Source organism: Diabrotica undecimpunctata, chromosome 1 (assembly GCF_040954645.1).
Source record: "Diabrotica undecimpunctata isolate CICGRU chromosome 1, icDiaUnde3, whole genome shotgun sequence".
In the NCBI taxonomy this organism is placed as follows: domain Eukaryota; kingdom Metazoa; phylum Arthropoda; class Insecta; order Coleoptera; family Chrysomelidae; genus Diabrotica; species Diabrotica undecimpunctata.
Window position 1 is genome coordinate 130,916,873 of NC_092803.1, and position 16,745 is coordinate 130,933,617.

General features: G+C 32.6%; 1 protein-coding gene across 6 annotated transcripts in view; it reads left to right on the plus strand.

Moving 5' to 3' along the window:
* pico (ras-associated and pleckstrin homology domains-containing protein pico) overlaps window positions 1–15,943 on the plus strand; it is a 639,385-nt gene extending 623,442 nt beyond the window's left edge. For all 6 annotated transcript variants that reach the window (XM_072519677.1, XM_072519669.1, XM_072519690.1 and 3 more), the window contains 4 exons: window positions 268–437; window positions 3,111–3,553; window positions 4,974–5,849; window positions 6,887–15,943. In XM_072519677.1, the coding sequence (XP_072375778.1) occupies window positions 268–437; window positions 3,111–3,553; window positions 4,974–5,849; window positions 6,887–7,207 (1,810 nt within the window). In that variant the 3' untranslated portion in view covers window positions 7,208–15,943. The remainder of the gene's footprint in view (window positions 1–267; window positions 438–3,110; window positions 3,554–4,973; window positions 5,850–6,886) is intronic.
* Window positions 15,944–16,745: the final 802 nt, after the last annotated feature.

Genomic DNA, 16,745 nt, shown 5'->3' on the forward strand with positions numbered 1-16,745 from the left:
ACAACTGGTTCTCTGAACTTGACAACCAATATGACCAAGCCAATTTTATAGAGAGGAATTTAAACAATATATAAGTAGATTTTAAATACTTAAAATATATCATTAAATAGGATTATATTATGTTAAAAATGTTCAGAATATTGAAAGTAAAAATTTGAAATAAATACTAAATACTTTTCCAAACAATTCACTTAATTGTATAAGAATAACATTATTCTAAAACTAAATGTTCTCAATCTTTAATATATTGTCAAATTAATTTTTTAGGTACCAAAGTAGTGAGGCAGGTTATGGAACCCAAAGCGAAACTTACTCCACATCTACCGATTTAAGTTCGGGACGACATAGTAGGGCTAGCAGTTCCAGTTCCAGCGGATGTATGTCAGATGGTGCACCGTCCAGTTGTGAAAACGCATTTGACTCTGAATTTCCAACAGGTAAGATATGGAAAGAACTGTTTTCTTACTACTATCAACCAGAATATTAAATTGAAAAGCGATTTGATTGGAAGGATAATTGCATTTTCAATATTTTATTATATATAGACTTATCATGAATAGTTTTACAAAATATTCAACCCTATAAAGGGTAACCCAAATAAAAAAGTTAACCTGAAGTATTGTCAATGAGAGAAGTTTTTCCAGGAAATTACGGGGTATATCGGTTTTGCTTTCAAGAGGATATTTTTTAATTGTACATTAAGGATGCAAAACCATTATCTTAAACAAGATGCCAATTGCTTCAACAATGTTTAACAGAAGGCAGGGCCTTTTGTAAAATTGAGAAACGCACCTTAAGTGAGGCGATGTTTAAACACCGAAAGCCTTTGAGATGTGGTTATACAGACGACCTCTACGAATAAGCTTGGTCGACAGAGTTAGCAATGAGGAGGTCCTTAGGAGGAAAGAACTAAATAGGAGGAACTAAATAGCAATTTTTTTGTCTTTCAACAGATCCTATCTCATTGAATTTCTTTAATACTATTTTTAATCCATTCCGCCTAACGGGTAATACATAGCTTAACGGATACATAACAGCCCCAATAGTACAGTACTTTACAAGATATATTCTTTGTTGAAGAGTTAGCACTGTTAAAATGTATATGCACTGTTATAAAAATAATTTTAAAATTATTTTTAGATGAAAGCAAAACTTCTTATCACGAATGTTTTTTTCGCTAATAATAAAAATAAAACCGGGATGTGGTACTCCAGGAGTGACTCCAGGCGGGAAACAGCTTTCTTATTGTCTACGCACCAAATGATGGTTTTTAATTTAATTTATTTAATTTTTTTTTTAATTTTTTTAAATTTATTTCATTTTATTAAGAACACGCATGGGACTGCGTTTGCTACTCCACGTAGTGTTTGGTCGCACAATCTGTCGATTCACTGCGTTTCTTTTGTTTTTATTTTTTCATACCCCGATCCACCGCTCCGATCAATGCATTCCATCCGTAGTCTGCGTAAAAAAGCTTTAATTCGAAAAAGTTTTTGCTCATCCGTGGACACACTGTACAAGAAGAGCAAAACCGATTCCAAACAGGGCCCTCATGCAGTGATACCATATTTATAATTAGACGACTCATAAGAAGACGCCGGGAATTTAACCTTAACACCCATATTTCATTGACTTTAAAAAAAGTTTTGATCTGGGAAACATTTCATGATATCCGCTATCCTTGACATCTTACAAACAAAAGCTTGTTTCACCAGACAAAGATAATGGTGAAAACTTTCAAGAAATAGACAGGGGAAATCGAAATGTACAATGATTAATACAAGACAGCAACCTTTCGTCGACTCTCATCAACATATGTTCGAAGACATCCTCAAGCTCTGGAAATCAGTAGAATACCGCGGTGTATGCCTACTCTTTTGAGACTACAAAATATTACAAGAAACGGAAAGTAAACAACTGACAGTATGCATTCCGAACATGCATAAGATACACGATAAAAATTTATGCGGTACAATAAATAGAACATTACATGAACAAAGAACAAAGTGTTGGATCCATTATAAAAAGCACACAAGTAGAATGCAGACAGCAGAGATAAGATTTGTAAGAAGGTAAAAATAGATCTAAAAAGAATCTTCCTCCTAAGCTAAATATATACGTTACAACCGACAAGATAGTTGATACAAATGGTCTTCTTCTTCTTAGCCTTCTGTCGTCCATGTTTGGACATAGGCCTCTCCCAACTCCTTCCATCGGTCTCTATCCTGAGCAACATATTTCCAATTTGTTCCGGCTATTCTTTTAATGTTATCAACCCATCTCATCTGTGGTCTTCCTCTTGGTCGTTTACTTTCGTAAGGTCTCCAATGTTGTATTGTAGTATTCCAACGTTGGTCTTTTTGTCTAGCAGTGTGGCCCGCGAAGCTCCATTTAAGTTTGGCAATTTTTGTTGCTATGTCCTCGACTTTTGTTTTGGATCTTACCCAGTCGTTTCTCTTTTTATCTGACAGTCGTATACCTAACATTGCTCTTTCCATTGTTCTTTCTGTTGTGGCTAGTTTATTCATGTTTGCCTTGGTTAGGGTCCAGGTTTGACATCCATATGTCATGATAGGAAGGATGCATTGGTTGAACACTTTACTCCTCAAGTATTGGGGTATTTTGCGATTCTTAAGTATCCAACTAAGATTTCCAAATCCTGCCCATGCTAGTCTTGCTCTTCTAGTAATTTCCGCACTTTGGAAATACAAATGGTACTGGACAAAAAATGTTTACACGATGGAAAACGAAAGAAAAATATATAATAATACTATTTTGAATAGAAAGTAGGCAAAGTCCAATCCGTGCATTAGAGAATAAAAAATTTGTATGATTTGGAAACACAGGTCAGAAGCTAAAACGAAAGAGAGAAAATAGATTAAAATCAAAGTCTAATTCCATCCTTTCACTACATTACTTTATATTGTATGTTTATAGTGATAAGAAGGAAAGATAATATAAAAGTTAATATTAAGATTTTATTAAATTTAAATGAGGCGCATCACTAAGCTTTATTTATGGAATGTTGGTATGAAACTTTGACACTTCTGATACATTGAAATTACTGACAGTATAGTTTCGTTTCGTTAATCATCTTTTATATTTTGCAGGCACAATAAAACGCAAACCTTCGATGAAACCCAGTCTTCCTCTGACAAACATAACCCGCCAGCTTAAAGAGGTCGGTGAAACTCGCGACGAAACGGACGGCACTCCTCTTCCTTCTAGTCCCATAACTTACACAAATTCCGGTACCTTAACTCGTACACACAGCAGACGAAAATCCAACCAATCGGACGACTCCTCCAATACAGGTACTCTTAAAAGACAGCATTCTTACAAACAGAGAGGATCCATTGAGTCTATGGGAAGTAGAAGCGGAAACTCCACTCCACTGTGTGGAACACCAGTCAGAGATCGGGTGTCCCCGTTTTCTGAAAGGAATGGTGTTTCGCCGTTTAATGAGAGAAATGGAAATATGGTAGACTATTCTCCAACCGGCGGTTATTTGAGGGGCTCAGTTTCACCAACTAGCAATCTGCCTTCTTGTATGGTAAGTAATAAGTATGGTCTGCATACCATACACAAGACTTAATTCATATTAAAAACAAAACGCTTGAAATATTGTTTCCGAAATTTTCAAAAAATTGACTATTCTTTTTTCTCTTACTGTTTGCGTATTTTACTTAATAGCACCATGATATAACTTATTATATTTGTGAAGACAATTGTTATAAAAGGTAGCGTGTGTAAGCAAGAGGGACAGTGTCAGTGGGAGATATAGTGTAAGAATGCCAAAAATAGAGTATGTGTGCGACATAGAGCCTGTGTCTGAGAGTGTGTACGTACAGAAGAAAATGGGGAGCGCAGGGGAGCTTCTGTGAAAGAGAACATGGGGGCGAGGAAGAGAGCGAGAAAGAAAACAATGGAAATACCTTAATGTATATTGAGTAGAGTGGGAGTATAAAAAAAGAGTAATTATAATTCATAATTGAGAAATTGAGTGCCAGAGAGAGCGAGTGCGTACGATAGAGTATGTGAGTTCGTAAGAAAATATACAGCCAGCGTGTGAATGGTAGAGATCGTGTAAGTACGTGAGTACGCCCACTATCACACTCACACCCCCTTTTTCTGTCGTATATGTCGAATGTGAAATAGAGTATGAACGTGGTTTCTGTTGTAATTACGTGATCCCTTTCGCACTAACACGGTGTCAATTACACGCTAGCAAATACATGATTTTTCTTACACAGGCTCTCTTCCTTTATATATACGCCCTTTTCTCGCACACACATATCATTTACAAGTTATTTCCCGCTTACTCACGCTACCATCAGTTATGTAGCTCCCACGATCGTTCTATTATGATAATTTCATACTGACATTGAAAAGAAAGAAAGCAGTAACTTGAAATTTATTTCTAACATTTTTATTCAACACTTTATTCTTTTTTAAAACTTAAATTATCGAACGGCTTTAAACTAACATACCGCAACATAATATTGAAAAATTTACACAGTCGAATTATCGACTGTAGTAAAATATCTCCATCGTATTTTTGCAGACCCTATATTTATGTTCCAGTTTGACATTGAGTTTAGTTTATTGTTTAAACCTCGTTCCCACTCTCACGCTTAATTTTCTTTCATACGCTCTCTCTCTCACAGTCACTTTCCCTCTTTCATATGTTCTCCACCCGCTAACGCGTACTTTCCGTCTCTGCTTTCCTTACACGTTCGCTCACAAAACTCTCTCGTTAAAATAAGCTTTCACTCTGAGTAGTAGGGTTTATTAAAGCTTAATTAATACTTTTCATTGTGGAAATGTCGGCAGTTGAACAGTTGAATGTTACGCTAACGGATATATTGTTTATACAGCAATTTATGCCGGTATTAATATATCATTTTGTAAGTTATAAAAAATAAATCATATTGGTTTTACCATATTTTTGCTAATTTTTTTCATTTTTTTAGACGGACTCCATTACTTCTCTACCGCCACCACCCGAAACGAATGGCGACGTTATATTAAACACTTCACCTAACTATTCGCTACCGCCACCTCCCCCCGAAGTATATAATTCTAACCTTTCCCTCGACAGTCTTCCTCCACCTCCAAATCCCAATGACCTACCTCCAATGACAGGCGCAGAACTAACAGGTAGTCAACTATCTCTTATGTCATTACCTCCTCCACCCGGCGAAGATACCGGTACGATAAGAAAAAGGAATGGAAGTATCACACCTGTGAATGTACTAAGTCCAGAGAGGACTCCTACGCAGGGAATGTCACCAGATTTGACCCCTACACACTCCAGGTTGAATACACCTGTTTGCAGCCCTCCACTGTCAAACTCGGGTAGTGGATGTAGTACGCCGGTGCAGAGCAACCCTCCTATGAACTTTAATATGGCCCACAGATCACTTCCTAACCAAGAACAAATAGTTTATGGCACTTCTCCGCAGTATAGAGTCTCCAGTCCTTTACCAGGTGTTAACGCTTTTAATAACAATAATGGTCTGAGATCCTCAATTAGGCAAACTTCATTACCCAGGCAGATATCCTCCAACAGCATAGCATCTACTAACAGTTCAGGCTCTTCAGGAAATACATACCAGAACTCACCTAGTATTCAACGAAAAGTAAATTTCCAAGAACCGACGAGCCCCAAGAAGACTGGTAAAAAGATTAGTTTTAATTTAACTCCACAGGAAGTACCTCCACTACCCAAAAAACCACCCCCACCAAAGAGGGCGGAAACGACGAAGTTGACGAGCCCGAAGAAATTAGTCGATCCCCCGATGGATTTTTTAAAGGATTTGCAGAGGGTTATGAGGAAAAAATGGCAGGTGTGTATTATTACAAACTTTACTTTTTGCGATTCAAATAAATATGATTTGATCTCTCTTTAAAACATATAAGAATTATTAAGTACTTCAGAATTTCTTGAAACAATCTTTCATCCAAAAGTTTTTTTTTTAATTCTTAATGATATTTTCTGGATGTAACAACGTCTCAATATTTATGTGAAGATTATGTGATTACCAAATGTTTGTTTATTAAACTAACCTTTCAACCAAAAGTGGGCTAATCGCACAAAGCCAGCAAACAGATTTTTTCCAAAATCAAGAAAAGAAAAAGAAAATTATTAGTGGATAGAAGTAGATCCAATTGGTGTGCGCGATGGTTGAACTCATTCGGCGTCTCACGACCTTCCTAGGAATCCTTGTTGAAGATTTATAATAAACTAGAGCTAAAAACGTTTAACCGTTAATCGAATGAATTGCTTTGATGGACAAATATATATAAAATATATAAATGGACAAATATATATAAAATATATAAAAAAATTGTCTTTTTTGATACAGCTATAAACGTAGATTTAATTAAGCCCTTCATGTTATTTCTTCTCTATTATATTAATTAAATTTCATTAATTTTATCAATTTATATAGTTTTAGAACACAAAGTGATTGCTAAAAAAAATAGATAGTGATAGTAATAATATTTATGCTTCATTAAAAGAGCTAACTAGGCTGTTTAAAGAGATGGAAAACCGTTATATAATTTAACATTTCACCATAAGGACCAAGGAAATGCCAATGTCACTTGGTTATATAGTAATTTGTTAAATAGTTATATAGTAATTATTTGTAAATGTCGTGTTCTGTATCTGGAATAAAGTTTAATCTGTGCTGAGAACTCACAGATACGATATTATAACAATTTATTTATGATAGACAACTCAAAAAATAAGCATTATGTAGTATTCTCGATTAGGAAAGCACACATGCATCCATATGGTATTTTAATATTATTATAACAAAGCAACTAATAATTTATCTCTCAAAAAATTAAGAAATACATTATGGTTATCTTTTTACAGGTAGCACAGAAGTGCAAACTAGAACCCGAAACCACTCCCCACGAAGTACTAGGTTTCCGTGATCCCCCAGTCCTTCTACCAGACTACAAAGAGCACAACGTCTCCAATTGGGTACAAGAGCACTATGGACCCAATAACGTCTACGAGAACATATATAGAGACACTCCCGATGCCGTAGTCGAATACGCCACAAGTCCTGTTCACGGTCGAAGCGACGCTAGGTCGTCGGTGTCTTCAATGGAATTTAAATCGAAAAGACCTCCACCCCCGCCCCCCAAACGTAGTGAAACAACACATTTAAGTACCCCAAAAACTTACTGATGTTGCGTGTGTTAATATAACTTGCGGAAAATAACCTCAAATGGGAATGTTGTAGGTTTTTACTGTTGATAATGGGTCAAAGAGGCTACTTTAAGAAACTATAATAATTTTAAGTATTAAGCTGGTGTTCTAGCTATAAACTTCAATGTAAAAATTTTTTGAATATAGGAAGTTAATTTCTAAATATTTTGCATATCTCTTCTGAGATACTAAAACGATTATATATTTATTTTATCCCGTTTTATTAATTTTATTCTTTTGAACACCTAGGTCAACAGCTTTGGAAACTACATTTGTATAAATACATATTTTTATCATTTTCATTCACATCCAACTTCAAATTAACTAAAAGATAGACCAGATTGTATACACGAAGTATAAATGTACGAAAATGTAGGAAACCTACAAGAAAACATTGGACATGAAATTTGAGAAAACTGATTTTGAGAAGTGAATTTGAGATACATTGGGCTAGAAAGGAATTGTTCTCTTAATTGTGAACAAGGATAGCACTACTTTATTAATATCCAATTACCAATGAAAGAGGCTTATTAAATAATAAGCAGTTGACGGTAAAGACAAAAATAAAACAAAATAAGCTTAAATGTCGAAATTAAGAATTATATTGAGCTATTACAGCAACATAAAAAATATCCAGTAAAGCGAAACAAAACAAAAATTTAAGGAAATACTAATTTAGTGATGGTATTCAAATTATAGGCGGAGAAATTAAACAGTTGACTACTACACATATATAATAAAGATTATAATTTGCCAGGGACGGCATATAGAAAAATATATGACTTTTTAAAAAGCAGCTCATTAGTCGTCCGAAAAGAAAATGTTCGACATTGTACCAGTCAAAATAAAAACCTACACTCTACAAATTACCGTATGAACGAGATTTGTAAATGGCATAAAAGATAATTGAAAAATAAACCTTATTGGAACATATTGGTCACTGACCAATTGAATAATAGTTAAGAAATGATAATGAACAGTATTCGTAGATCTTTAATCTGACATCGAAATGATTTGGAATGAAGAATAGTCATTTCGCGGGAAAACTGTTGGAATCTAGGATAAAAAGGGGTCTAGAATGATACTCAGATGATCGAAAAACGAATAAGAGTAGCTGGAAAATGTAAATTGTTTAACTTTGCTTTAATTTTATATTTTCCCAACTGAAGATGTTATGAAGTATTTACCATAAGGTATAAGTTTTGAGAAACAATGGCGTTACATGATTATATAAAAACTGTATAAAAATATATCTCTTACCTTATGTTGATCATGTAATGTAAATCTCCAATACTCCCCCATGTATCCATTTATCCATTTTACCGCTTTATTATTCCAAACTTTAATCCAGACTTTTCTCCAACTTTTATATTGCCACTGGGAAATTATATTAATCCTGATTACCAGATTTATCGTGAAAGAAACAAACGAAACCGTAACAAACGTACTTTATGCACATTTTGTTAATTTATTTAAAAGAGTAAAACAATAGTAATAACGTTTCTAAAATAATTTAATAAAAAAAAATAGAAGTTTGTAGCATATTTTGTACTAGGTAATTTTCGAGAGAAAAAGGTGAAAAGTTCTTGATCCACTGGTGGAAAATAAGTTTTATAATTTTTATTTAGAACATGCATTTATTTCTCTAGATAGTCTTCCTTTAGTGCAATACTTTTTACCCAACATTCCTCCAATATCCAAATTTTATTGTTGGGAGTTTGGGAATTTATGGCAAGTCAGAGTGATCCAAATTTGGCGAATAGAGATAATGTTTCAGCAATTTTTACTTTAAATCCCTCATTCTGCTTTGTCATTTCTGTGAATGTCATATTTATACACCATCAACAACTGTCCATAAATTTCTGTTAGCGATAAAATATTTATGACGAAATGGCATTCCAGCTTATTAGATTTGTCAAAACACCGAAAAGACTTCGAAAATAAGGTCAAGATAGCACCAATCAAGAGTTCCAATCTTCGATGGAAGCGACACCAACGAGAAGATGCAATCCAAATTATTTCCCCGATCAATTTCTCATTTGGTATTTACTTTTACAGGAATTACAATAGACTAACGAAGCGGTAATTTAATTTATATTAGATATTTATTGTTTGGGTTAGGTTGAGAACTTTTCACCTGACTCTCGTGTATGCTTAGGACATTCTGCAACATTCTAGGAGATACTGGAACTACCAGTATTAAAACCTTAAAATATTATGGGCACAGAAGTAGCTAATCTTTGAGATAATCTGTTTTGGCATATCAGTTCCTTGTATACTAATGACCATATTCGATATTAACTGTGTAATCAATTCGAGCGTCTGCTTTTTTTGGACAATTTTATAACGAGAGAGATTAAAAGGCTCCCTATAACATAATCCGATAATAAGTGTGCCATTGCTTCTATTAGTCAGAAATGTATTTTGTCGGCAGGCTTTGTAATCATCGGCAAGACAATTTCGCTGTATTCATAAACGTAAGATACAACGTATATTTTATGTATCGTGCCTTTAATAGAAAAATTATAATATTAGAAAAAAAAATTGGCGTATAATAATCAATGTTAAGTGTGTGTTTCTGTATAATTTCTATTTTATTTTTATCTCAGCTACATTTTGTGTCAATTTAATGTTTAGTACAGATACTACAACTTGGGATATCTGATCCAATACACCTACGGTGTTTTCGAAATTAATTATTTTAGCTGTGATTTCGATTGCTACTGCAATTATAACTTTGACAAGTGTTCGAATATGTGGTGAGCTGCGACAACTATAATATAAAATTCCTTGATAAACGGATTTAGCTGAAGGAAATAACATTTTCAACATTTAACGCCCAAAACGCTTTAATTAGCATGATATGAGTGAAGTAGTTATATAGCTGGCTTCACTTACCATCACAACAGGTCATAGGCATGACGTCTTCATTGTGGACACCAGTAACGATTTGACCGAAGTTACGAATCGCTGCAACAATGTTACACATCTGTAAATGTTATAGGTCATTTGTTAATTCTGTGCTCATCTGCCATGTGTTTCATGCCGTCTGTTATATCTGTCTTATATTGCAAGCCGACAATTGATTTAAGAAAATAAACGAATTCAAAAATAGATTCTGTTGTTATTTAAATCTCTTGTATTTCGGTTAGTTATACTGAACAATGACGAATCATTTGTATACTATGACTAATATATAAAAAATGTTCTCATATTGGTGCAAAGACCATATTTCAAGTTAACTGTGTGATATTAGTTGTTTCTGTTGTGCTGTTGTGGTCCATTAATTATTCCATCATCATCTTATCGAATCTGACCAAAATCTGCAGTTTTTCGAGCGTTCAGTAAAAAACATAATTAAAATCATAGATTTAGACATAAATCTAAAAATTACCAATATTTCCTTATTTACTGAACATTTTATTTTCAGTGAGGGATCTTCCAACAAACAGTTGATGGTTATAAAGCCTGCATTTTATATTAAATGTTATCATTTACAGTGTCCTGACATGTATTTTAGTGGAAGCAATATTTACATATACCTATCTATATTCCCGCTTTCAACATATACATTAACTGTCTGAGATATCTATGGTTAGTGTTGAATATATTGTATTTACACTTCATGCTTGATTTTTTGGGTAACATTCAGAATTTAGAATGGGTATTTTATCTCTTGTATTTAAAATTATCATGTAATGTATTGTGTTCTTGACAGACAAATCTTAAAAATTAGAAACGTTTAGTACCTGCATATTTATCGCGGAGAAAAGAAAATAGACAATAATGATAAACATTCTCTATTAATCGTAGAACAAACATGCATTTGTTACAATTATAGCCAATTATATACATGAGACTAGGAAAATAAAAAAAAAAATAGTCACAACAATTGATGGTCGATTTAAAAAAAACTGGTAAACACTGCGAATCACTTCTACATCTCATCTGTCATAGGAATAGCTCGTATCATATGTTATTTACAATTCCATATGAGTGCTATAGAACAAAAAAAGCAGAATAGTAGGAACATTTATTCGCGAATACTTTTAGTTGTTTTTGTAATAGTAAAGAATATCCTTGCAAAACAACTATAGCTGATTTCTCATTGTGTACAGCAGGCCCAGATAATAGAGAGATATTAATTCAGATCTACAAGTAACAATTAACTATTTGTAGGCACGGCAATACCTGCAGGATCTGCATTCTATAATTTACAGTATGATCTCAACGTAGTCTCCAATATTTCAACACGAGGTGAATCAACGTTAAGAATAGTAAAATCTCTTATCAATAGGAACCTACTACTACATCTCCATGGAGAGTTTAGATCAAAAAACTAGACGAATAAACTACTTAACTAGTTTTCTATTACCTGTTAAAAGAAACCCTAAATTGGAAAAGACATAAATAACAATAAAGAAGGAACACATTTTAATAAATCCATTTCTAAATTCTTTTGTTACTCAAAGCTTTACAACCTATTTACTATTCTGCGTCAAACATTTGGATTTTGTGTTAATTTACTTTAAAAATCTGTCTAGTTCATATACATATGTACTAATATTTCGGTCAAATTTTCGTTACAAGGATGGTTGAAAGGGCCAAGAAATTGAAATTTGAGTTTATTTTTCCCAATTTATATGTACACGACTCAAATGCCAGCTAAAAGTCTGCACCGGGATGTGATTTATTAAATTAATTGTGCCATTTTTTCTTGAGTGAACGTCAAGAACATTCTTAACTTAGTTTTTAATCTTAGACAAACTAAATTGCGAGGAATCCTTTTTGTATATATCTAAAAATTGTAGTTAAATTATTTATAAATAAAAATGTCAAACATTGATGGTGCTTAAAAACTATCTGTCGAATCTGTATCAAAATTTTAAAAATTATTGAGGTAAATTAGTAATAAAAACATAGAAACACCACACATTAAGTATCATAATGATATTACTTGTTGATCATGTGTTTTTGTAATAATACTATGCTCTTCCTGTATATTGTATGTATACAATGCCCTCTGTGCATTAAAGTAAAGAAGCCTTTTCATTTACATATGCATAATTATAAAATATTTTTAAAACTTTCCAAGAAGATTTTTGTATGTCGTATTCATTGTATACATTTTTAGTGGTGTTGTATTTTAACGATTCACGCCTTGCTCCATCATTTTACTATCTAACTATGCATAGTTTCGATTATATATACAGTGTTTTCTATATTTCTCTGATATTGGTACTACTTTGTTACTATTTGCTATTATTTACACGTGTTAAAAAGTTTTGTAGGTTTGCAAGCTAATTAACCGTTTAAATCTTCTTACTGTTTGATATTTCTTTTTGGTGTATTCTGTAACAAAAAGATCATTGTCTGATACCCATCCACTTTTTGATTGTTTCTATATATTGTAAGAACATCAATATTTATAAGATATATACGTATGTCTGTATATTCGCAGCAGCAGAAGCTGGTCTGATTTGTGAATAGTTATTCGAAATATCGACACATATATCAATTGTATCATTGTGTTAATCTCAAATCTTTTAACGCTGATTTTGGATGGACATTTCCAAATATTTGTTGTTTTATGTGTTTCTAATACAACACTCAGTGTCACATACAATTGACGAAAACTTGATGACTCAGCAGTGCATCATGTACATTAAAATGTATAAAATGTATAACAAGAAGACAGATCACTTTATAGACTTATCCTTAGCTAATATCCAGTGAAACATTGTTTTAGTTGTAAAATTTTTGGTACGGATTCGGCGGATTTTTTAGTTAAAAATTTCAACAGACAGACGTAGCGAAATTTGTGTGTTTTATAAATTTTATAACAATTTTTACCTAAATTAGTTTAAAAATATTTATACGATGATTATAAAGTTACAGGGTTTAAAAATGTCAGTTATTTATTTCGTTTTGTTTGAATATCATCCTTTATGGTTCAGATCCAGAATCTTACAAAAGCTGGGAAGATTTTGTTTTAAAAGTACTACTTCTTGGATACCTATTCTTTAAAGTTTGTAACTATTATTACATTTGACCACGTTCTTTTATTGTATATGTATCATATTTAATAATCTTATAGTGTTATCTTCTGTATTCATAGACTGCCTTCGACAACTGTGTTGTTTTAGAACTGTCAATATGGATTTTAGAGGTCTGCGCGAAAGTTCTGTTTTCAACCCTTTTATTGTCGAAATTTGTTAAATGTGACATTTTCAATACTAATTTAAGTTCTGGTCTATCGCAAGTGCGACCAATAATGGCATGCAATACCAAATGCAACGGATATTTCAAGGGAATAAAGTAAAATCAACATTGAACATACAAAAAAAAACAATTAAGTTGTAAAGAACACTAAAGAAGTATAAAATCTGCATCTCAAGGGAGGAGATGGTTTGATCGCTCATCCGCAGAAATCTTTCGTGCAGCAGTTTCCAAAGCTACAATATCCTTTTGGATCGCCAACCTTCGAAAGGAGACGGCGCAATAGAAGGAAGAAGAAATAGGCAAAGATATATTTTGCCTATTTCTTCAAGATATATTGAAGAAATCGGCAAAAAATGCATTTATAAAAGAAATGAAAACGTGTCTCAGATATACTGTCAACTCATAAAGGGTTAAGACGAATAAGCATTTACATCCTAGGGTCGCTGTGATCTAACAGAAGGAATGACTTTGTATTTTCCTTTTTTTATGTCTGATATCTATTGGTCTATTATTTTGTCTTTGTTTCAAAAAGATTTATGGAAAACATCACCAACACCTCTAAATCACTAAATTTATCTCCCAATGCATCATCATTGTTATCTTTGACTCTACAATGAGCTGACTTTAAAATCGGAAACTTCAGCAATGTCACCTCTTAAATGTCGTCTGTCACTTAGTCCAAAATACAAGTTTTTTAGTTTCTTATTTTGGAATTAGAGCAAATGGAAACATAATTTTCTCCCTCACCTTGCTATGTTAAAAAAATATTTTAAGGATGTTGATCAGCCTATGAAGATCCTCTTTACAAAAGTAAACGTCGATAAAAATTGAGACTTACGTGTTACAATTCTCTTTTTATTTCATTCGTTAAGATGGCAGCTTAAAAGTAAGAAAATATAAAATAAGACGAATTTTCGTAGCATTTTTTAAGTATTTCCAATTTGCACTAGTCTTATCTTTCGTCTCTCATTACTACTACTTCCCTAATATACACTTGAAATTCTTGAATCATGTTCAATGATCATTTACATCTTCATAAAGTTTGTAAGTTTGTATATATTTCGACTTAGACCTATGTAAGAACATTGTTTATTTTTGATTTTTAAACTATAGTAATTATTGATTTAGTTTGGGGACTCTTTGGGATTTATAATATGATTTAATTTATAATTGGGATAAAAATTATGTTGATGGTTTATGTTGTTTTTAGAGATTCTGGACGTGGATCAATCAATTATTGTATGTAATACTTATGTATATAGCATTAATCGTTCTGTTAATATAAAACGCGGGGCGATTTCTTGTAAGTGTAATATAATGATTCACAATTTTTATATAATCTTTATTGATCTCTACAATGCCATTATTATATATTTTTTGTATGTTTTATACTAATGTATGTTACGAAATGTAGTTACTCTAGTTATGTATGTAGACAAGTATATATACCTATTTCAAGAATTATATTTATACATGGGTTTTTTGATACGATAAAAAGATGTGTGCAATTTTGAGTTCGGATATTGTCATGAAAATACGATTAGTTGACTTAAATCTCAATACTAACGTGTTTAATATATGTCTCTTCTTTACAGAATTTTCTTTACAGTGTTCAACAAATCTTCTTTACTGTGTTGAAAGCTTCATCAGATATGGATAGTTATTTTGAGAGTCATCAGGATAGCAAACTATTCTATGTGTACTGCTGAATGAATATCATAGTTTTCTTTGCCTTTATTTCTCTTCAAAGTTAGCTTCTTTTTTTTTCTTTTTTTAGAGTTCTTCTTTTAAAGAGCTCTAAACTCATTGTCATTCATACTTGGAATATATCCTTGAAATAAGTAAGTCAAGCTATTATCTTTTATGGCTTTAACTTACATTGATTTTCTGATAATCTACCTATAATTTTAATCCACTATAAGCTTTCCTTTAATGCTGTTCGTCTGTTTCAAGTTGGCTTGTAGTGGGTTATAGTACAAAGATTAAAAAGTCAAACCGCACGAAGAGTACCTCATGCTACATCTGGTATCATCCAGAATGTCACGAGCAAAAACACCATTGTATTTAGTAGTAATCGCCTAAAATTAACTTAAGGTTTAAAATATTGGGGAAAGTCTCGAGGAGTGTTGTGATACATCTCTCGCATATGACAGGAATATTTCCCTCTCATCTCAAGTCATGGGTATCTGAAAGTACGCAACTCTCGAGCCTAGTTTTTTACTAGTGTGTACTTGCAGCAACAAGAGATATTTTCGAGTTGTATCGTAATGATTATTTCCGAACGTATATTTTACTTGTCTTGAGCACAAACAAAACGGCGTTGTAGACAGTTTTCAGAGTTTTTACTTTATTATTGCTATTGGTTTTTGTTTTAATAAACCATTTTGTACAATGTGTATAATTCACATACATATATAATAATGTTAATATTTTATCCTTTTTTGGAAAAACTACCTTTTTTAAACTTTAAATAAACAAATAATATAAACCAAATGTTTTATTGCACTCATTATCTTTCAGTGTTTATACACAATCCTGACAAGGGTTATACAGTCTGAAATTAAAATTATCATTGAAAATCCAAAGATCATTACACCAAGATCAGAAAAAATATAAATTTAGACTTATAATATAGTTAAAAATGTAGTAGAATAAAAATAAACAGATAATAATGACTATATTATGGCATACCTTGGGACAGCCAGAAGGACAAGTAAATAATTTCGGGACGAGGTTAACTAGACACTTAGACGAAATATGTGGAAGTAACTTTTGCAGATGACAGTCAGAATACCAAAGATACCGAATGCCAAACAGGACCCCCGATTACCAACGAGGAAGTCACTTCAGCTATTAAAAAAGCTAAAGATGGTAAAGATGTAGGGCCTGGCAAGTTTTGTACAGAATTCCTAAAACTTATCGATGAACAGGGAATAAAATGGATAACAACTATATTTAACAAAATATATGTAACTGGAAAAAAAAGACCGAAAAAACACGAAGTTTATGAAAATTTATAAAAACAACCATAATACTAACGAAATCTTGACAGTAGAAAATAATGACTACACTGCAGAAATCAAAATCAGAATCGAAAAAGCACGTTCTAATTTTATAAAAATGAAAAAGGTCCTATGTGGCAAAGATTTAACATTAGCTCTTAAAGTACGCCTAATAAAATGTTACGTATACAGTGTACTATACTATGGAGTGGAATCATGGTCGTTAAATCTAGACACAATGGGACGACTTAACGCCTTTGAAATGTGGACCTATAGTTTCCTGGGTAGATAGA